The 24,308-nt window shown below is 40.3% G+C and overlaps 1 protein-coding gene across 5 annotated transcripts in view; it reads right to left on the bottom strand.

Annotated features, from left to right (window-relative positions):
• LUZP2 (leucine zipper protein 2) overlaps nucleotides 1–24,308 on the bottom strand; it is a 326,571-nt gene that overhangs the window by 13,110 nt on the left and 289,153 nt on the right. For all 5 annotated transcript variants that reach the window (XM_083464752.1, XM_083464751.1, XM_083464749.1 and 2 more), the window contains one exon: nucleotides 2,962–3,051. In XM_083464752.1, coding sequence (XP_083320878.1) covers nucleotides 2,962–3,051 — 90 coding nt within the window. The remainder of the gene's footprint in view (nucleotides 1–2,961; nucleotides 3,052–24,308) is intronic.

The raw sequence follows: 24,308 nt of genomic DNA, 5'->3' as shown, positions 1-24,308 counted from the left end.
GAGTGATCAAATTATGAAGCTTAAATGCCATGGTTGCTGAGAAATATGTACATGATATGGTCCATTGCTCAGCGTTCTCTACCACCAAATGATTAATGATTTTTAAAAGGATTTGTTTAGTGCAGAAGTATGGTGGAAATAAATAAAACTGTTATCATTTTTTTTTTCTTTTAAGAAAAGATGACCAAGGGCAAAGAGCTGGAAATCTGCCATAGGATGATGAATGTAAACAATTGAAAACAAAGCAAATTGTTTTATAAAATGCTCAATTCTGATTCTTGGTGGTACTAACAATGATTAAAGTTATGCATCACATTCCTGTGCATATATTGCATCAGCAAATTGATTTATTTTAGACTGTGATTGCTTTAATTTATTTTCCATGAATGGTGTTATCATTTAATGAATTTAATTCATAATAACAGCATGCTTGTCTGGTTACCTGGGGTTAGTAAGGGCCTATATTCAGGTATTGTCTTTCTCTCTCTCCCCCCCCCCTTGAATTTTAAAGGTGTAGCTTATATTTGGGTGTGACATATTTGGGCCAGTACAATAGGTTGTGTGTGGGTTTTTTTTAAAAAAACACACTTTACTGTCACTTGTACAACTTGTATACAGTGAGATTACACGAGCACCCCCTACTCAGCTCTCTTGGTCTTAATTCCCCTTGTTTACTGATGCACACCCACCAAACCCGAAAGTCAGTTGCCCTGTAGTTATCTTTTCATTCAGTTGATGTTGTAGCGGAGGGGATTTTAATCAAGCTTGGAATGCATGGGAGGAGATTTTTCCTCCCTTGATATAGTTGCAATGAAAAGTGTTCTCCATGGTGTCTAGTCACCCTGGAAGACAAGGTTCCAGAGGTATCTATCAGAATTTGCCTCCTAGGGATGTGAGCTGGCTTTTTCATTGGAACTGTGCACATACTACAGTCCCAATGATAATCTCCACCAATATTTCTTAAAAACGGGGGTGGGTGAGGACCAACCAGGGCATTTCAAGTCATAAGAGCATTTCAAGTCATAACTCTCATAAGTTGTATGTCCATTACAACCATCATTGCCTTCCTCATGTTAAGAAAATGAACTTCTGCAGTGAGGAGTATTCAGTACTGATGGATAACTCTGGAGGATGAAGGTTCAAAATCACATCAGGAGGCTCCATCAGTAGAGAAGGTTGCCTTTCCAGCAGATGGAAGCCGATGAAACTGGCAATGGCAAGATAACGGCGGTAGGTATTTAGAAATACACTTTAAAATTTGCTGACATTGACAAAATCAGATGCTCAACTTTCAGATTTTGAATGAATTCAATAGAGGAAGAAAATACACTGGTGCAAAACTATTTTTCTGTTTGGCAACTAGTGTAATCGGACAAAGAATCATATGTTTTCAACAGAGTACCGGCATTTAATATGGTTTGGGCTCATTAATTACATATGGCTTCTTTCACCTCTTTTGTACAGTTTCTTATGGATCATTATTGGAAGCAGAAGCTTAATGAGAAATGCTAGCCCTGAGAAATTCACACTTGCTCCTACCGAGTGGTAATTTATCTTCAGATCTAACTACTCAGAACCTAATCCTATTATTCAGTCTTGAATGTGTTACTGAATTTTCGTTACTTTATTTATAATGAGACGAGAATGGCAGAGGATTAAAGAACAGGAGGAGAACAGTTAAGGTTTTGATTGCGTTCAAGTCAGGAAACGCAGCCCAGCTTATCAAAGTAATGAAGTTCCCTGCCTTCACCCAACCCATCACCTGCTTAGCGATGCACAATTTTATTCTTCCACCACTTCAGAATTGTTTTGCTGATTAAATAGGCAACTGAGAAGTACAGTTCATATGATTCTATAGCACTAATTGCTGAATAGTTAACAAGTGCTTCTCTGAATTTCTAACTATTCTGTGTTTCCAGTGCTTTTCAGACAATCTAACAGATAGTCAAAAGGAAACACAGCCCACCCAATGTCAAGGTAGTACAAATATTCCAGATTTCAGATTGTGAACATTCCAGAGGAACGGATGCTGCAGCATGCTTTTTAGGTCATTTTATTTTATTTTTCTTAAGAAAAAACGTATCTCTGACAGGCTTCCTTTGTAATGGGGCAGTTATATAATTACTTATCTACCAGCAGCACATTATCGTTAACCACATCTCCATGTGAGGGCAGAATTCAGCTGCTTACTTCATACAACAAATTCCCTATTTTCACAAAGCATACCAACCCATTCTATGTGACACACATCCAAACACACCCTTGCACTATTTATTTATGACACTGATACCCCTTCTTTCTTCCAAGCAGCTCAAGGCAGTGTATCTAGTTCTCTCTCCCTCTGCCATTTCCACACAACAACCCTGTAAGGAATGCTGGTTGAAAGATAGTGAATGGTGCACGGTAACCCAATGAGCTTCATGGCTGTGTGGGGATTTGAACCTGTGGCTCTCTCCCACTTCCACCCTTTAGTCTGACACACGAACCGCTTCTCCATTTTGAATTCCTGCCAGTAGGCATAAATAACAAGGCATCAAGCTAGTAAAGATTTGCTGTGATTTGCTACACTTCACAGTGACTTCCTATTTGTACCAGCAGTACCTTGTGACAATGCAAGCAGAATGTGCCTCCCTATGGAAAATAAACTGATTTGGTGTGGTAAATTCACAAGTGAATAAACCAGGTGGATTACAAGCAGTCGATGATTAAATCACATTTCTAACATTCCTTTTTGAAAGCTTTGCAATCCTGTTAATTAATCTCTCAAGCAAAACCAGGGAGAGTAGACTTTTACATCAAAAGGCATCTCCTTTGCAGCACCTGAATATAAAACAACCTTATTCCCCCTAATATAATGCTATATATCATATTCTGATCATTACAACCAAATACATATGCATCTCCTCTAAAGTCTGCACACAGTGCACATTAAGTCTTGACTTCTGAATGGATTAAACTTACATCTTGTGAGTTGCATTCCGAGGTGCTTTGATTATTATCTTCATTTCTTGAGGAAACCCGAAGAGTCTCTTTGTCTTCAGGAGCTCTTTGCTAGATGACAAGAAAGATAAAAGACTGTGAAAAAATACTGCAGGGATATTTATCTGTTGGATTCGTCTCTGCCTTCTTTTAAATAACTGTTGTAAACAATTACTACCTGGAAATCAGAAATCTGTTTCAAAACATTCAGCAGCACAACTATTATTTGCTATCTGTTGGATGCGAAGAACTGTTTGACGCTCTTGAAAGAGAACTCTCCTGCCTCTCAGCATCCCTGAAAAGCAACTCTTGAGGGCCGAGGGACAGGGATAGAGCTTAGTATCTGCAGTGGGAGATGCTAAATGCTAGAAGCACCTTGCATGAGTTAAAAGGTAAAGGTAAAGGGACCCTTGACCATTAGGTCCAGTCGTGACCGACTCTGGGGTTGCGGCGCTCATCTCGCTTTATTGGCTGAGGGAGCCGGCATACAGCTTCTGGGTCATGTGGCCAGCATGACTAAGCCACTTCTGGTGAACCAGAGCAGCGCACGGAAACACCGTTTACCTTCCCGCTGGAGCGGTACCTATTTATCTACTTGCACTTCATGTTTTCGAACTGCTAGGTTGGCAGGAGCAGGGACCGAGCGATGGGAGCTCACCCCATCGCGGGGATTCGAACCGCCAACTTTCTGATCGGCAAGGTCTAGGCTCTGTGGTTTAACCCACAGTGCCACCCGCGTCCCTTGCATGAGTTGAAGCCCCACCAAATCTGCTCCACGGTGTTCCCCAACACCCTGGAGTAGATTTTGAAAGTGACAGGGTTACAAAGGAAAGGGAGGAAAGGGGAAGTCTTACTGCATGTGTGAAGGCCTCATGCAGTGAAGGTTTGGGTGCAACTAATGGTTAAATCTGTCAATTCTGGTTACTCTCAGATTCTCATTTTTCCTCTTTTGTGTTCATTTCTCCACATTTCCACACCAGTTTGCAAATTATTTGGATGTATCCCCCAGTCAGCAAAGATGAAACCTATAAAAAAGGGCTATTATCGACCACATGTGTGGAGTAAATACTTCTGAATTTGCCCATTGGAAATACACAGATTGTTATGAATTAATTGCTACTGAGCTTAAGTTATTGTGGCATTTTGTTTCTAATATAATTTATTTAAATCTCATTGTAACAGTACGATATGCAATTGCTAATAACGGATATCTAATTACAATTTACATCCTAATTATAAAGAGCACACCATTCACAAGTCAAATAAAAACCTAGTTAGCAGTCTGCTTGTACAACTGTGCACTCAGGGGTGAATCATTTTGGGAAGCACTCCAGCCCCTTATCCAATTTGTCTTTGCATTTCTGAAGCCTGCTGATGACTTTCATATTTCAAGACTGTGTGTGCAGCATATGCAGGGTTCCGCATTCCAGCAATACTTTCACAAATTAGAGAGATTTACAGGTGAGACCTTTTCATGCTTGACCAAAAATCACGTTTCAAATTTCAGAAACTTAAGAATTAAGTAAAGCCGTTTGCAGTCCACTTAACTTATGCATGGGCTTGCTGATGAAACTAAAATCTATTTGTGTTTGCACAGCTTTCAGTAAAAGATAATATATAAAAAAAGAATTAAACACACAGTTTGCTTGAAACAGAATAGCAAGCCAAACTCATTATTTTTCTGTGTTGCTCTCCAAATTTTGTGCTGGAATAAATGATACATTCCTGTTCCAGTCTATGCTTCCTATTTTCTCTCTCTGCTTCAATCTATATAGTTCTCTTTTCATTATAAACTACTTACCATTTCTCTTCTTTGTATTATTATAATCTTCCGTGTCTTTCATTATCTCTTCACTGCCTAATACTGCTACGGTGCTCTCTAATCATGATGCTTCTAGTTAGTGACCTTTTTTTGACATTGGTATGTCATTTCAGGGTTTTTTCACCGAATAAGCTAATTTTCAGCTGTTCAGATAGCTTCTCACTCACAACACCTTTTGGATCAGATTGTAACACCCTTGCATTCTTTTTTATTCTTTTTAAATATTTATTAATATTAACAACAAAATATAACAATACGCCAAAACAAGAAAGAAACAATTCCAAATCTTACAGTTTAAAACACAAAACTAAGAATGAAAATGAAAAAAGAAAAGGTTACAGACGTTTCAGGTTACAGACTCCGCTAACAGTATCTCGGGTTAAGAACTTTGCTTCAGGGTGAGAACAGAAATTGTGCGGCGGTGGTGCAGCGGCAGCAAGAGGCCCTATTAGCTAAAGTGGTACCTCAGGTTAAGAACAGTTTCAGGTTAAGAACGGACATCCAGAACGAATTAAGTTCTTAACCTGAGGTACCACTGTACATTTTCATATAATTTTTCTTATTAAATAACATGCTGTGAAATTTATGGTTTTTGTCCATAATTTTTCTATTCTTTGTATTCTGTTGTATGGCCTAGATCTTGTTCCTACTTTTTAATGGCATTTCCCTTTTCTTCTTTTTCTGATTGTCCATTCTATAACAATTTGTAGATTTTTGAGATAGTCTTTTGATTATTGTATAATATTTCCTTTTCCCATACCAATTTTTTTTTAGCAAAACCCTTTGATTTTTTATACTTTTTGAACATTGCTGTTAGCTGGTAGAATTCTAGCCAATTAACCCCACTCTGTTTAGTTCTTCGATTTTTTTCACTTTCGGGCAATAATTTATCTCCTCCACAAGTTCCCTATATGTTAGCCAATTATCTTTCATGTTATTTCTTTGACTAGCTGATGGCTCTATAGGCGATAGCCATCAGGGAGTTTTAGTTGTTACTACTGCTTTGTTCCTTTCCCAAACTTCAAATAAGGCCTTTCTCACCAAATGGTTAGTGAAGCCTCTATGTGCTTTTATTTTGTCATGTCCAAGGAAGCCATGCTACCCGACGACTTTGTCCCAGCCATCCAAATCCAGAACCTTAGTACACTTCAGTACTGTTCCCTATCACTTCTATAATCTCTTCAGTCTCTATATCCGAATTTAAATAAATATATTCACTGCTTTCAATTTCCGGAAATTTATTTCCTCTGACATAATCTCTAATTTTATTCTCTTCTTTGTGTTCCAATTCATATAATTTTTTATAGAAAGTTCTGAACTTGACCTTTATTTGATCTGGGTCTGTGGTTTTCTTAGCTTGTTCTATAATTTTATTTCCACTTGTCTTTCCTTTGTTAGCCAACCCCCAGTAATGTCCAGGATGTATGGCAGCTCTAGCTATTATGAAGTGAGAAGAAATCCCATTTCCATTAGGCTTGGGATCCAGCAACCTGCTCCATAACTCCTTGAGTGACCTATGAAAAGTAAGCTATGCATTTCCAGCTTGCTTTGGACATAATGCTAAATCATAATTTACTATGACAGGAATTAACTTGGGCAAACCTCATGCTCATTCATTCCCGCTCTCTATTCTTCCACCAGCATGCCTGTGAGGAGACCGGAAGCATCCGTGTATCATTTTTAAACTAGCATTGCTTCTCGTTGACTGTATACTGCAGGTGCAGGGAAGGCCACAGGAATGGGGTAAAAGAGAGAGGGGGGAGGAGGAAGGGGGAGGCTTATATATACATATGGTGTCTGTGTGTGAGATGTATGTGGTGAATGTGAGGGAGGAAGGGGGAGGGATTCGTGTGTGAGAGAGAGATGCATGGGTATGCAGTGTTAAATGTTAAAAGTTGCATTTACTGTGACAACTTCTTGGTGAGTACCGGCGCCTTTTCTTCTTTAAAAAAACACTGAGTAGGACACAGGTGACCTCACAGCAACCATAAGGTTTCCATGGGAGGTTTGTGCTATGCCAGGCCACCCATGACAGCTATTTTGTGACTGGCACCCACAGCACTTTCTCAAATTTAAAAATGTGACCACTGGTTTAAAATCACTGGGAACCCATGGTTTATTGTTCTGGAATGTTCCGTAGCCATAGTCCTCTGCCTTTCTGTGCCTCACCTCAGCCTAGACCTTTCCTTTGCCCTTTCCAAAAGTCAGAGATTGATGTGCATTGTAATGAGTGAAATAATATTTGATCCCCTATTTGATCCCTAGTTAGATGTCAAGCTACCTGGTATCTTCACTGTATGTAACAAGCTGAGATTAGAAGCACCTGCTGTAAGGTAGAGGTTTTACCTGTAATCCCAGCTCGTTACAGTACCAGAACTATATGGGGGGCGGGACTTGTCAATGATCTCAGGGCAGCTGGGACCATAGTCACAATGAAAACAGTTGGTTAAACACCATGCCGTGAAGGACTCAAATATTGCAGAGCTCGCAAGGTCCCCTTGCTCAAGACAACACATGTACAGGCCCGTCTGCAGTTTGCCAATGCACATCTGAATGACCCAGGGTGAAAGTGTTGTGGTCAGATGAGACCAAAATCAAGCTCTTTGGCATCAACTTAACTCCCCGGGTTTGGAGGAGGAGGAATGCTGCCTACGACCCCAAGAACACCATCCCCACCATCAAACATGGAAGGGGGCATATGCTTTGGGGGTGTTTTTCTGCTAAGGGGACAGGACACCTTCACCACATCGAAGGGACAATGGAGCAGACCATGCATCATCAAATCTTGGGTGAGCACCTCCTTTTTTCAGCCAGAGCATTGAAAATGGGTCAAGGATGGGTAATCCAGCATGACAATGACCCAAGACACACGGCCAAGGCAACAAAGGAGTGGCTCAAGAAGAAGCACATTAAGGTCCTGGAGTGGCCTAGCCAGTCTCCAGACCTTAATCCCATTGGAAATCTGTGGAGGGAGCTGAAGGTTCGAGTAGCTACACATCAGCTTGGAAATCTTACTGACTTGGAGAGGATCTGCAAAGAGGAGTGGGACAAAATACCTCCTGAGATGTGTGCAAACCTGGTGGCCACCTACAAGAAACATCTGACCTCTGTAACTGCCAGCAAGGGTTTTGCCACCAAGTACTAAGTCGTCTTTTGCAAAGGTATCAAATACTTATTTCACTCATTATAATGCACATCAATCGCGGACTTTCATCTTCTGGGTTTCTGGGTGTTTTCCTGTTGTTATTCTGTCTCTCACAGCTACAATAAACCTACCATTAAAATTATTGACTGGTCATTTCTTCGTCAGGGGGCAAACGGGCAAATTTAGCAGGGGATCAAATACTTTCCCCCCTCACTGTACCTTAGGTCAGGATTACTGTCCTGCTGAGGCCATTACTGCTTGAAACAGAACAGGAAACAAGCTTATGATTCACTCTGTGAGGACATGGCTGACTTGGAAATCATGAATTGGGGCTCTCTATTTCAGGAGTGTGGTGAAGGTTGTAGCTCAATGACTGAACATCTGCTTTGTGTGCAGAAGGTCCTATATTCAGTCCTCAGGATTTCTAAGTAAGTATGGGAGAGATGCCTGGTGTGCTACAGTCAATAAGTGTCAACAATATTGAGGTAGATGAACCAACGGCAGTCCCTATATTCACAAGGGACATCACACTAGTATTTGGTAATGGGTTCAAACAAATTAAATATTGAAAGGCATGCCTCTCCACACCATTTTTTCCACTGCAGTTGCTTGAAATAATTTGAGCAACATGGCCAAGTCATAGACTATTTAGATATAACAAGTGTAGTGTGAGGCCCTATTATCCCAAAGAGATAAAATGTTCAATTTGCATCAAATAAATGAAGCAAGTAAACACAATGAGAACTGACGGGGGGGGGGGGGGTGTAAAAAAAGAATAACCATGCAATAATCACCAATATGGGAAAAATCTGCTGAACTGAAGACACGGCCTATTAAGCCAATTACCAGGGTAGCTTTGAAATATATGTACCCTGCGGCATTAGTAGACATTTAGGATTTCACCTTAAATTTAGATAGCAATGTTTCTAAATTTGACAAAGCCCCCCCCCTCTGCCTTTGTGGTACGGCTACTCACATTTAAAATACAATTACACTTCTATCAAAATGCCCACTTTAATATGAAGCTTCATCTTATCCCTCCAATCTGGCCAGCTGAAGTCTGCTGATGCCAGCTCAGTTAACTCCCTGTGAGGCAACAATAATGACAGATGAGCAGCCAGACAGATGGCAACTAATAGGCCAGGACTAAACCTAAGCTTGGCAAGGCCCACTGTGCATTTGAATATCTATCTAGGAGATTTTTTGCTTGGTATTTGGGACAAAGGTATTTATCTGATAGCATTTTTTCACAGAAGGGCAGAGCAGCTTGGTAGGAGAAACTAGCAAGAGCATTCTGGACCTCCAGTTCTGTGACGAACCTGTGTCTCCCATACATGACCCACCCCTTCTGGAAGAATCAAAAGCACAAGCCTCTGTAGGATGTTTCACACATAACAGCAACTGAAAGTAGCTGTGTCAGATGTGTCAATTTCAGTTTTTCCTCAGTTTCTCACTTTTTCCAGTTTGGTTCTCTACATTTCCACATTAGGTTGGGCAGATTTCTCTAATATACTTTTTATATATATATTCCTTCCCTAATTGCACATTTTTTGCAAAACAATTTCCTCTTATATAAAGTGTTTTTGTATGTTATTTTCAAGACTATATTCATTTATAGATGTACTCTAGTATATGCATTTCTGTACACATTATTTGGCTGGGGAGCTACAATATGAAATTCAGCAACATGCTAATTTTGAATGATAGTTTTTTCGGTTTGCAAATTGTTTCGGAAAGTGCAAATTACCGTATTTTTTGTGTATAAAACTAGGTTTTTTCCCTTAAAAATAATGTCCAAAATTTGAGGACGTCTTATACACGGATAGATCTTCCCCCATTTTCTTAAATCTGAGTCCCCAAAAATACGTCTTATATGTGGGGGCGTTTTATAGATGGAAAAATATGGTAAGTACCGTATATTCACATTAAATGCAAACTTAATTGAACTTCTCCCCTCAAAATTGCAGCTTGAAGAGGATCTGTTTGTGTTGGCAGCGCCTTCTGAAATCTGGGGAGCAGCAATGTGCAAGATGGCCTCCTCACTGGTGGTCCTTAGGCTATGCAACTCCTTCCCCTTGAAGATAGACCAGGTATTGTCTCTTTTAAAATTCTGCCAATAGTTTACGACACATTTCTCTGTTCAGATCTTTGAATGGATCTAGTTCCTCTTTGCAGTATTGTTACATTTGTGGAAAATTCTTTCTGAAGAGGTTTTGATTAACTGTTTTAATCGTCATTTTGAAATGTTGTGTACCCACTCTCAGGATCTTTTGGTGATGCATGGGTTATAAAAGCAATAAATAAACAGCTATGCAAATAAGAGTAAACTGAAAAACCTCCCATTGTGGGAGGACTGTGCTTAAACCAGTCCTCACCAAGCTGATGCCCTCTGGATGTTGTTGGATTTGAACTTTCTCCAAGGCCCAACCAGCATGACTATTGGTCAAGGATGAAGAGAGTTGTAATCCGACAACAAAGAGAATGGTAGAAGATCCCAGGCATTTGTTATAATGTTTGGTTTCTCAATCTCTTTAATGAACATGCACTATTGCTCAAAAAATTCTGAAAAGGATCTGTCAGTTTCATGGTTATCCTAGGCCAAACCTTTCCCAAAGTTAAAGCATTGCATGCACCAGCTGTTCCGTAAATCACCCTACCTAAATCAGAACACAGCTGGTAAGAAATTCTAAATTAATTTGCATTCATTTGATTAAAAGAATAAAGGTAAACCCTAAAGCCAAACTGATTGCCCAAAGTGGTGATTATTTCCTTGCAGGCATCATGCAGGTACCAATTAGCATAAACAAGAATTCCCTCTCTGTGCTAAAAAGTTTTACTGAACCATATTTTATGGTTTTAACTTCATCAGTCACTACTTTCTATTTTCATATTTTGAGAGAGAACACCCAGCTGATATGTGCAATAGACTATTAGCTTGCAGCATTACATTCAGATTGGTAGACCTCACTGTATAAAGAAACCCTCAGATTGCCAACTCCAGGTTCTGAGATGCTGCTGGGCAGTAAACCCTCATTGGACCTCCTCTCCTTCAGTGACTCTAACAATTATTCGCTGCTGTGGTTGCTTCTTTTCCCCATCATTGCCATTACCTGCTTACTAGCAGTGGCCTTGCATGTTTCTATGAGCCTCATGAGCAAAGCCACTGGGAGTCTCATAATCCCAGCAGGGTCACCCAAGACAGTAAGGTCAAAGGGGAGGAGCTAGACAAAGAATGATCCAAAAAGTCCTCAATGACTGAACACGTGGGTGATAACAAGCGGTATGTTACAACTGCTGTGAAGGCAGATGAAGGCTGCAGCAAATAAGAATCTACTGGTCATCGTGATACTCATGCCATTGGAATAGAGCCTTACTGCAAAGACTTTGTGTTGGTCAGTGTGCACTGATCTCCACACATAAAACAAATTCTTGCACAGGTGTCTTCCAAAAAGCCATCCCAAACCAACCCATTCCCTCTCCCAAAAAGTTCGGTGGTGATCAGCAAATGGTAATGGTGTCAGGACCGTGAAATCTGGAAGCCCCTAATCATGAACCGGCACATGGCCGGTGGATACAGGTTCTGACTTAAGGAGTGAGCTTGCCCCTCCCCCCCTCTCTCTCACACACACTTCTTCATAGTAGTAAATAGGTATTAGGCAATGAAATAATACTTTGGCTTCGGGGCGGCTGCTAAGGGTGCATTGGAAGATGGCCGACAATACCACCTCTCCAGCTCACACGAGGTAATTAAGAGGCTGATATGGAAGTATGCAGCCTCCCTTGTTACCCCAAGGGAATGGGGAACACTGCCTTGCCTGCAGTTGCCATAAATCACCCCCAGATTCGAAAGAAGGGAGTGAGAGCACGAGGCACAAAGCCCTTGTGTGGGTCCAGCTCTCCCTGACGCTGTCTCTGATTGCGCAGCCTAGTTGCAGGAGCTCAAAATAAACAATTGGAGAAGAAGCAAATGCACATATTTTGAGCGAAGATCGGGAGTAGAGACTGCTAATCAAAGGGATCTCTGTGAAGTGGAGCGACGGGCTGGATTTAAACAATAAATTAAGAAGAAGATTCATCAAAGGATCGGTATGTCGGAACGGGACTGAAAGGGGGAGGGGACTTTTCTTTTCTTTTTGTCTTATGTGAGTACCCAATAACCCCCCTCCCCAAGAAAGAATCATTGCAATTACTGATCACAAGCAGGATGATTAGGAACTGTGTGGAAATAAATTACTAATCAAAGATCAAAGACATGGCTTGTGGGAACATCGGGAAAGGAATGAAACCTCTTTATGACGCAGTTATAAAAAGAGATTTGTTACGGCAGGCCTGTACAGGATGAGTGAGGGGGAGGAGGACCGTGGCTTGTTATTATATCAGACTGTGAGTTTGACCTGGCAGGGCCCCCTGAGAAAATTGAGGAGAGACTGGCAGGCCTGTGGAAATCAACGGACAGACTTTGAGAATGTTTACGGAGGTGCGGACATGGCATCTGTCCATTTTGTATGGCTCTTGGAGGAGTGTAAAATCCACACAGGATATAACAACATTTGCTTTCAACCCGCTTGTGGAGACTGCCAGAGACCACAAAGAAAGGAATATATGAGAACAATAAGAAGATGAGGAAAATAACAAATAACAAAGAGAAGATTGACTAGAACTGTTTGGACAGAATTGTGTAATTCTGCAAGAGAGATGTTTGGATCCCCTTCGGAGCTCGAAGCATGGGTACCCCCAACAAAAATTTAAAAATTTGGCTGTGTAATTTGGATCTAATGTGATTTGGAATTAATGTGATTTGATTGGCCTGTTAATAAAAAATTATTTTAAAAAAATACTTTGGCTTCAAGTAAATGAACAGGGGTAGGACAGCTTGACCCCAGCCATGACTAAAAAGCGGCTGCTTAATTGCTTGCCGTCTCAAAAAGAACTTCAACAGACCTGTGGCTATTGACTATTGAAGTGAAGGAATCTTGTGGCCTGGTCCTAGCCACTTGCCAGAGGACCAATAGCACATGGGAGTTTGCTTTTTCCTCTTCTAGAAAAAGCATTCCAAAGCAACTGATAGTGGGCCTCCAAACACAGAGTCAAATTTCAGCCTAGTCCCAACCCTTTGCCAGACAATTTAGTAGAGGCCTTTGATAATGGAAGGTGGAAGGTGATTTTAAGCAATTCCACCTTTCCCTAAATATTCCTGTACCACCTTCCATGCTGTTCTGGAGGCTCTCCAACTTTTTGTAGTAGTTGAGGAGAGGTTGCAGGGGGAGAGGGAAGTGGTGAAAAATCACTCCATTAGATGAGGTATATTTTGGAATTAAAGCCTTTCTATTTGTGGATTTGTACAAAGGGATTCCACTAAGTGGAAATCCCTTTAGGAAAAAGACAATTTTGACAGGAATTGGAGTACATGTAAACATGGTACATTAAAAAAAAAATCACCAAATATCCTTCAATTTCTAATGATTCCTTGTGTTGGATATATTGTGTTAAGGAGGACAACTCCACATTTAGACATTGGACTTTTGTGGGTCCTCCTCCCAGTTCTCTGAAATGTTGATTAAACTTTAATCTGTTTCATAATTTTCATTAAAAGGTGGATTATTGCTGTCTTGCATCTCCATGTTCACAACCTATTTCAGCATATGTTGTAAGTATTAACATATGCAGTACCAATGCTAGTAACTATGCTTTTACTATTGTGACACTTTCTCCCATTTGTTTCAAAATCTTCTCTGTGGGTCAAAGGAAAAACGGCAACTTCCTCAACTGCCTATTGATAAAAACACAGAAATACATTGTTTCATTTTAAAACACTGAAACTTTCCACACTGCACAACTCTTTGCCCCAGACCTACTGGGCAAACTAGTTGCTAATAGTGGAAAGGAGGTCTGCTGGGATCAATCTATGACAGTAACAGCCATTTAAAAGAGATACAACAAAGCATTCCATGGGATTTCAAGAGCCTGGGGAAAGTGTTCTTTTCTCAAAAGCCTCAGACACTGCTAAGAGCCCCATTTAGAGGGACTAGGCTGAAAGATGTTCTCAATAAAAAACAGGGGGGAATCGTGAGCACTACTTTAATATACGCCCCCTGGGAAACTATGTGTTTCAGAAAGTTACAGTTAAGAACATTATTTCTTACACTTGGGGATTTATGGGGGGGGGGTGTACTCTATGAACCTCTGTCTTCTTCTTCTTTGGTGATCACTCATAGCCAAGTAAGATTGTCTTCCAGTCCATAAGTGACTGTGGAGGCCAATTCTGGATCCACACATCCTTCCACAGTGGGGACATTGGTTTCTGGGCAGGAGTTGATCATGGTGTGGATTTGCCAAGCGTGCCTTCCTCTTAGCACATTTCTCCCTTGCGTCCTGAGTTTGAGTGTCTTCAAAGCCCATGATACCTTTGGTAAAGGCTGTTCTCCAATTGGAGCACTCACAGGCAAGTGTTTCCCAATTGTTAGTGTTTATGCTACATTTTTAAAGTTTTGCCTTGAGACAGTCTTTAAACCTCTTTTGTTGACCATCAGCATTACGCGTTCCATTTTTAAGTTCGGAATAGAATAGTTGCTTTGGAAGATGATCATCATGAATAACCATTGCTTCAACACTGGTGATCTTTGCTTCTTCCAGTACACTGGTACTAGTTTGCCTGTCTTCCCAAGCGATGTGTAAAAAATTTCAGAGACACCGTTGATGGAATCTTTCAAGGAGTGGGAGATGGTCTATTTTTCACAAGCATATAGTAAGGTTGATAGTACAATAGCTTTGTAAACAAGCATTTTGGTTTCCCTGCGCATATGTCTGTGTGTAGACACACAATGGAATTAAGTGCAAAAATGTATAGCTATACTTGGACTTAGAATTTAGATTGCAAGCTCTTGAGGGCAGAGAACTGCTTTTTGGTTATGTGAAACAGTTCCTGCTTTTAGCTTCCCATAGGAATCTGGATGGCCAGAGAACAGCTGGCTGGACTAGATGGGTCACTGGCCTCGTCCAGCAGGGGCTTCTTGTGTTCATATGGTAACAGTAAAACACTCACATAAGAAATAGTACATGTCTTAGTCTTTAAAGTGCCACAACACTCTATTTTTTGTTATTTTTTATTATTTACAAAAAGAAATAGGGATACGTGTCTCTTACTGTTCTTAGCACATCATTTTCATGTGTTTAGTGGTATTACATTTTAAGTCTTATATAAAAAGACAAGCTGTAACAAACCAAAAAGAAGATAAACTGGAGAAAAACCAAGAATAAATACACTTAATAGTGTAATGCTATTCATATCTGCTCAGAAACAAGCCCCATAGATTTAAACTGGACTAGTCCCAGATAGGTGTGTTAAGGATTGCAGCCTTGTTGTTGTTTTTTGTTTTTTTAAAAGGAAATGTATGCACAATGTGTTATGTCACCTTGGAAGAAGGCTAGAGACAACAGCACCTCCTTTTGTTGCGTTTAGGATTAGTCACCTATATTATTCTGCGGAAGGTTAGGAAAATGATTGGGAAATGCAGAAAAAATTGTGGGATAAATGACTTGTGTAATGGAAAGATGTGTAACTACCACACAAGTGAATCAGGATGAATGCACAATAAAGACCAGGTATTGCATGACCTCCATGTAGGTTTTGTGCAAGCAAATCAGAATGAATGGTCAATAAACAGATTTTTATTGGTTGTAACTTAAATTTTATCTTACAACGTTGTGGTTGACCAAGACCTGGTTTCCTGTTTTCTGCATCTGTGTTGCGAACCTAACTTCAACAGATTAGCTGCATATGTAGGAAAGCAAAACAAAACATTTATGTTATGGGAAATTGTAGAGGGAAACCCAGCAATGTGGTCACTGCTTTTTATTTGCATCCAGTATCCCAGCATTTTTGTTCCCATTTGTGCAAAAGCAAGCCAACTTTTCTGGGATTGCATCCAGAATACAAATGGGATATTTAGGATATATAAGCCTGAAGCCACTTTATCCTATAAGATTCATGCATTTCAATAGATGTGTTCCTTGCTGTTTTGACAACTGGACTGTCACTTTGATTTCATGTCTTCTTCTGGAGACAGAAAGTAAGAAGTCATTGCAGGTTTCTTTTTAAAAAATCAAGTTGAGAGACAGAAAGAGACTGACCAAATAAGAGTTCTCTTCAGTATATGAGCTCATTGTTTCTGCAATTATCCAATTTGCTTTGTCTTGAGTTCTGCCATGCCACCCTGCACTTAAGCTTACATCTCAGTTTAAAGGTCTGATAACTGTGAAAAATACTTATCAGCAGAACAGCCCTGCAGAGTAGCAGCTGCTTTGCCAGCTGGAGATAAAGTGCTCTAGGTATTATTGCAGATGCTTTGAGATTTCTGGCAAGTCTCTAAAGGCAGTGCTGGCACTGCCCTCTTCACAGTCAATGTTGTCACTGCCTTGTTTACTTTCACATCAAGACAAAAACTACAGGAGATCACTTTATAACTGATCTGTTTTAAGCATACAGCTTTATTATCCTAACTCCCAAGTTCAGTAAATTCCTTCTGCTGAACTATAGAACGGAACAAGACAAAGCATTACATCTCACAGAATACTAACCTCCCTCAACTGAGATAGTGTAATGTTGTGGCTAAGAGGAAGTATTTGGTTCAGATTTGATTTTACCGCCATGAAAATTCCACCTTTACCTTATTATAATAATATTATCATAATTTATTATTTATATCCCGCCCATCTGGCTGAGTTTCCCCAGCCACTCTGGGCGGCTCCCAATTGAGTGTTAAAAACAATACAGCATTAAATATTAAAAACTTCCCTAAGCAGGGCTGCCTTCAGATGTCTTTTAAAAAGACTCAGCCTCCATCAACAATATCAAGATAATGATGTCAACCTACCTTTACATAATAAATAGTGATAGAGAAGCATGAAGAGTACGTTGAACATTTCAAAGCACTATATAAATATATCAGTCTCTAATTAGTTTGTAAAATACACTTATTTCTAAAATATTTAAATATGTAATTTCAAAAATATTATTGAAATTTGTGTTTGCATTATCTTGTTTCTAGAGCTACCAACAATCAAACTCGGGAATCCTGCATAAACTGTGTTTGACCTAGCAGGGGGTAGATTGCAACTGACCTTCCTGATGTAAACATTGCTTGCAATTGAATGCTACAAGCCGATGAGCTGCTCAGCATATGTGCACAATCAGTGCTATGATCACAGGTAATCACAGTCTTTGCAATGAGGGGTCCTGTACCTTTCGTTGCAGTGTGGTTTTATCCTGTGGCAATGTCCTTGTAGTTCTACATTCATAGAACACCAGTCTCTCACCTTTCACACCCATGCAGAAAATCAGTCTTTGTAGTAGCAGAAAGCTTTTTCATTCAGGAAAATAAATAAATGGCATGTTGGTTTGAGCCTATGTGATAACTCATAATTGGATAGCAGTCATTTTCAAATGGTTTTTTTTTTTTTGGAAGCTTATATTAAGTTTTTTGGTTAGAAGATCAACAACAACAGACAAGCTTCTCTGAAAATTCAAATTTATATCACACTCTTTCTCCCCAGAAGGAGTGCAGGGCAGCGCAAATTAATAAAAGGAAATAAAACAATTTGAAACAGCACTGTAACATATCACTGACATTAGCTGCATGTACTAAGGTGTATGGGAAATCTCAACAGGACTATACCATATGAACTAACTGTACATCCTTGAACACATCACAGAATACTTTGTAATGTCCAAGGGTCAAAAGCTAGCTTGGAATGATTCCTTATTCATTCATTCATTCATTCATTCATTCATTCATTCATTCATTCATACAGACAGACATACAATTAGTTATCTGCTGCCACTTTGGGCACAGAATACCCAAGATGACTCACAATATCATAAAAACACAGTGAATATAAAATAATCAAAACTGCCAAAGGCAGCAACATTATCAATTATTTTAAAAGGCTAGTTAAAGCACTTAATGAAGACTAATAGAAGATTATTCCTTGCCAAATAATCTGATATGGAAAGGGAACCTAGATCGCAGTAGGCTTGAACATTGCTGGTGTTGAAAGACATGCATTGTATAGGCATTATGGGAGTGCACAGCAAGAAGTCAGCAGTATGCTTGCAGCAACAGCAAGAGCAACCCAGGAACTTCAATTCAGCCTGGACCCTGAAATTCAACTTTCTCTCTCAGCACAGTTGCATTGTGCCATTTTTAGATAACCATCTCACCGGAGAAAACTTTTCTTCTGACCTCCTTTAGGCATGCTACCATTATAAGCACTACATATTCCCTGAGTACCCAAAAGCTTCTTAATTGCAGTTAATTAACTGCAGTTGCCTCATCACCCATTTCTAGAAGAAAAAGGAAGGAGGCAAGCATTTTCTCCACTTTGTACAGGGCAATAAACTGGCTCACCCCCCCCCCAAAGTTTCCTAGGGTGACAAATTATATTTATTATACCTTTATGGTATCAGAATATATGAAACTATAAATAGCTTTTTCTGGGTATTAAACACCCAGATTCCTGACTATTGCAAAGTCCATTAACATTGAGTGCATACTAATATTATGGATATGTTTGCTGCTAATAACAAATCCAAAAGAAAATTCAGTAAACCGGTTCATTAACATCTGTATGATATTTGTTAAAAAAAAATATTCCTCATGGAATGAAGAATGTTTTCCCCTTCTAGGTTCTTACATATATAGTTTTGATATAGATTCAATTTTGGTCATTGATCATCGTTAGACTACTAATCCTGTTTCTGTGTAGCAACAGTAATAGACTGAGAGAGTGTGTTCTCCTTCATGGAGAGCACGTGTTGCTGTGGGACCGTCAGGACACTCCAAAGTTGTGGGGCGGGCTAATTGATCGTTGGCCACTGATGCAATTGGGCTTCCTTTGTTGTTGGGAAGAAGTCAATGTTGCCATTTGTTGATTGACAGCCAGAAATGCTAAAACTCCTTGCACGAGGCTAAGGCTTCCTCTTTTCACCCATGCATCAGATTGCCCGTCCCCCCCTCCCTAGAATTAGGGTTGTTCACTTTGACCTTCCTATGCCTGTCATGGGGTCGTCTGCTCTTGGGGCAGGGGCCCGGTAGGAACTTTGTCCATCTGGCTGATTGGCTGGGGCCATTTGGTTTTTGCCTACTGTGTAGCAAATCGTCACAACTTGTAAGGTTGCGGTTAGGCATTGGTTTATGGTTTGGTTGGTTGAGGGGCATGGATTGGGTATGCCTGCCCCTCTAATGCTGCTGCTGCAAGGGATTACGTTAAAGGAATACAGGGGCTCACTATTGCTTTTATCCACCCTGTCAAGGGGCTCGGACCACTGCAAGAGCTCCTGGCTGCATTTGGGGAGGGCTGAGGGCAGGTTCCCTGCTCCGTCGCTACCCCCCAAGTGTATTCCCCTTTTCTGACTTTCGCAGGCGTGCAGAATGTCAGTCTGTCCCCCACGGTGGGGGCAGATAGTCGCAACCAATGCCTAAGCAACCACTCACATGTTTGTATTTTAATAAAGTTGGGGCCAAAATTATGCCAAAAAACCTTAAACAAAAAATTTGGTGTGATGTGGGAGTTAATTGGGGTGGCCCTGAGGACCTTGACACGCAACAAGCCTTGTGTCATATGCTTCTTCTTCCTCCATTTTTTTTGCGCCCTATAGAACACTTCCTGTGTTCAATAGACCACAGTTGCAGCTATATCTCTATTTACAAACCAGAGTATAAACCCTTCTTTGGGAGTAATAAGAAAATGTGGTTTATTAACCATGGTAGCAGTGCTGAATCAAATGGCAATGCCTGTTTTCAGGGTACTTTATTAGACAAATATTCTCAGATTTGAACTGGGCCACTGACAGCTGCAGTTGTTTTTATTATTATAACATTTTATTGTTTTCTGCTATATTCTTACTCTTATGTTGAATTTGCAGTTTCAATTTTTACTGCATTTTTATACCTTTTGGTTGTCTTTAAATTTTTAAGCTGAGGTGTTTAACTGTATCAGAATGAACACATTTAAAAATAAGGCATGTCAACTAACAAAACAGAGCCTCTCAAAGCAAATGTATGTAATGAGTTTTGCTACAGATGACAACCCTAGATGGAATTGCGGTAGCCTACACATGGGACCTATACATAGGCCCTGAATCTCAAATTCTGGAGTACTGTCTGACCACCCTGTTTTGTAATACAGTGGTACCTCAGGTTCGTTCCGGAGGTCTGTTCTTAACCTGAAACTGTTTCTAACCTGAAACACCACTTTAGCTAATGGGGCCTCCTACTGCTGCTGCGCCGCCGGAGCACGATTTCTGTTCTCATCCTGAAGCAAAGTTATTAACCTGAGGTAATATTTCTGGGTTAGCGGAGTCTGTAACCTGAAGCGTCTGTAAACTGAAGCATATGTAAGCCGAGGTACCACTGTACTGGGGACTCTCAGAGACGGGATTTTGGATTAGGCAATCATTGTTCTGCCACAATAAAACTATATTTGTGCAAATCAAGAAATGATTTGTGGACTGCGACGCATATGTATAAATGAGAAAAAGAAATACAGTTAAACAGGGGGTAGAAGCTTGCAAAGAACAAAATTATCATCATAAATGCTGTTGGAACCTGAATTCCAGACAACATTGCTGCATTATTTTACATGACAGAAACTACACTATTAACACATTACCTCCATCACAACTGGGCAAACAACCCAGCAGAGGGTCATTGAACATAGTGAATTCTCCAAATGGCTCCCAATTACAGAAACACCTGTGCCTGTAATTTTATGCTAATCCAATGGAAAATGCAATGTTCAGCACTACGAATCTGCATAATTTCTCATTTATTACCTGTAGAGTGTTAGTTCATTGTTTTCAGATTTTGTTGCTGTTTAAAGAACATCATTTCAAGGGGAGCTGAAAGGACATACTCAAGGCCCCTCTATGTGTGCAGTTATTGACACTCAATCTTTCTCTATCGACATGTGAAGATATACTTGGGAGAACACATGATGCTGACATAAAAGGGAGAACAGTTGAAAGATAAATGCAAACATTTACAAAAGCCAGCTCCCAAGCTCAAGGAGGTATGTCGCTCCTGATAATATACACCACCTCCTCTGAACACAGAGATTGCCAACAACCAACAGCAATATGTTGAGAAGACAGTGACAATGGTAAAGTAATTGCTTCATGTGATTATCCGTGGGGATTTTTTACTGTAACTGGGTGGGTGTTCCCACACCTGCCTGCAGCTTCTGTCACTTCTTAACTTTTTGGCTGAAATATAACAGGGACATAATATTCAGCGGAGGAAAGGAAACACAAGCGCAGCTTCTCTCTCATTTTCACAGCAATCTTAGTATGCAAAACCCATGGGTCGGAAGGAGCAAGGTTAACAAGTTCATTGATAACCTAAGAAGAAAGCAAGTCTCATTAACTTGCATTTGCTTTGCTATGCATCTTGATTTTTATCCCTGCTGGATTTTGAAGGGGAGGCAAATGTTCTTCTGTCATGTAATTGTGCTCCTTTAAAGCCAATTTAGCTAATGATTCAAGCACTTTCCTAAGGACAGAACCATCTGTGATGATACAATGCAAAGAGAAGGGTGGGCTGGTTGACTCTGAAATATGCTAGCTTCATCCAGGCTACAAACTCAGGCTGCACTCCCTTGGTGAGTGTTCCAAACATCAGATGGTGCTGGGGTCACAGTGCAGAGCCAGACATGAAGAGGCTCCTGTTCAGAAGATCCCCAAAAGGCCACAGACTCATGAGAAAATCATGCCCAGGCTCTCTTGGAAACCAGTGATGCTTCTATAGATTTATTCTACTGAAGAAGAGGCACTGTCATGCAGCAATGGGGGAGATTTGTTTTTGTCACATTATACGATATCTTTATTGTCATTGTCCCATGCAGGGGGACAATTTGTATAGTATGAACCTACACAAATTCCCAAAACAATATGCAGACCAAGACACAGTTCTCCTTGGAAATGTGCACATCTCTGGGTTTTGTGATGCCGTTTTCTCTGGCCCACCACGTCAAGTTTATAATGATGAAGAAGCTTACTTATTCAGATTGGCCCTGAAGAAAGAAAATTGTATTTTTGATTCAAGCATTTGAAAATTCATTCCCCCCCCCTTGCTTTCTTGGCTTACATAGCCCTTTCTGTCTTTGCTTCTAGAATCCTCAGATGCTGCTACTCCTTTCCAGATGCTGTTATCCTGCACTCATCACCGTTCCATTCTAGAATCAGCAGTGGTCAAGCCAAGACACACTGCTTGTTATAATTGTCATTTACATTTTTATTCTATCCATCTTAGGATGGTGTACATGTCATTGTTGTCCATTTTATTCCCACAGTAACACTGTAGATTACAAAGGGACAATAGAAGATGATTCCTGGTCCAAGGTCAGATCTTCCTAAACTAGCACTTTATCCACTGTATTATGCTGGGTCAATCCAGTATCTAGTTCCCATGCTTGGAGTGATGAGTCCCTCTTAAATGGAGTACTATGATGCAAGCTAACTCTGCCTATTAGCAAAAGGTACACTCTGTCAAATAATTTCAGCTCTTCATGCTACCCTACTACAAGAAGAAGAAGAAGAAGAAGAGTTTGGATTTGATATCCCGCCTTTCACTCCCCTTCAGGAGTCTCAAAGCGGCTAACATTCTCCTTTCCCTTCCTCCCCCACAACAAACACTCTGTGAGGTGAGTGGGGCTGAGAGACTTCACAGAAGTATGACTGGCCCAAGGTCACCCAGCAGCTGCATGTGGAGGAGCGGAGACGCGAACCCGGTTTCCCAGATTACGTGACTACCGCTCTTAACCACTACACCACACTGGCTCTCCAGTAAGCAACACCTGTGCGTTGATCACACATATACGTATGTGTTGCATAAATATTCACATCATAAACCCATTTGAGGGTAGGCCATACCTCAATGGAAGAGCAATTGCATAGCATACAGAAGATCCCAGGTTCCATTAAAAAACAGATTCTTGCCCAGATGCTGTATGCAATGTAGGTGAATTAAAATACTGTCATTGCCACTAGCAAAGATGAAATCCGAGCAATATCCTCAAGCCAGAAAAAATATAGATAGGAAAAATAAAGTAGAGCAGAGGAATTACCAAAAGGCTTTTCTGTAATGTTTTTCACTCTGCCTATAAATCTGATCAGATTTGTCACCTAAAATGCCAGCCAGCCTGATGATTTATTATACAGCTAAGAAACTTCCTATTACCCTACTGACATTTGTGCCATTAAATATTTGCCCTCTTTCCATTTTAATCAGATTTTCGGGGCTTTGTAAATTGTCTCTTGAAATCACAGTATGACAGAAAAAATCCAGAGCAGCAGCAACAACAACAAAAAGTACCACCCAGAGTACTTTCCTTTGTGACTCTTCCTTATTACAGAAAATGCAGAAAAGGGGTAATGTAGTGTAACACCCTACATGCTCCAATATCTATGTTTTAAAGGACTATTTTTCAGAGTGGTATGTACTATCCTTCCAGAAATAACACAATATCCATTCCACTGATGTCTGATGGGTTGAAAGCAGCTGATATCAGTGGGGAAAAATATCAAGTGTTATGGGAAGCTTTTTGTCAGTTTCACAAAGGGAGCTCTGGGGACTTAGAAGCACTCATTTCTCTTTACATTGCAAAGATTTCTATGCTTCCCACACAGCATCAGCAGCATTTGACAACATATGTGTAGAATCTGTCTTGTAAACTATATGAGATGAAAAAGGGGGGCTCATGGATCCGTGGGATCTCCTTTCATATGTGAAGGTATTTATTTGTAGTATATCCATGAGTGCCTTGACAAATGTGTGATATTCAAAACTCAAAAAAATGCATCTACCGTATATACGTTTATCAAAGAAGAAATGAGCTATATTATCACTAGAAAAATTCTATTTGTTTTGGTAACACACACACACATTCATCTTTGCAAAAGGAGCTAGTGTACACAGCAAAAGTGGAGAATCTACAGTGGTGCCTCGCAAGACGAAAATAATTCGTTCCACGAGTCTTTTCGTCTTGCGATGTTTTTTGTCTTGCGAAGCACGGTCCGTCGCAACTGCGCCTCTTCAAGCGGCTTTAAAAAAAAAGCACAAGACGTTTTCGTCTTGTGAAGCAAGCCCATAGGAAAATTCGTCTAGCAAAGCAACGCAAAACCGAAAAACCCTTTCGTCTAGCGAGTTTTTCGTCTTGCGAGGCATTCGTCTTGCGGGGCACCACTGTATTTCAAATGTTGTTAGACTCCAACTCCTATTAGCCCCAGGCAGCATGGCCAATAGTTGGGGATGCTGGGAATTTAACAATGAGAGAAACAGGCCATATGAATAAGTTAATTCTTCCGTA

Source organism: Podarcis liolepis (assembly GCF_965112155.1).
Source record: "Podarcis liolepis genome assembly, chromosome: 1".
Taxonomy (NCBI): Eukaryota; Metazoa; Chordata; class Lepidosauria; order Squamata; family Lacertidae; genus Podarcis; species Podarcis liolepis.
This window is presented reverse-complemented; position numbering and strand designations above follow the sequence as displayed.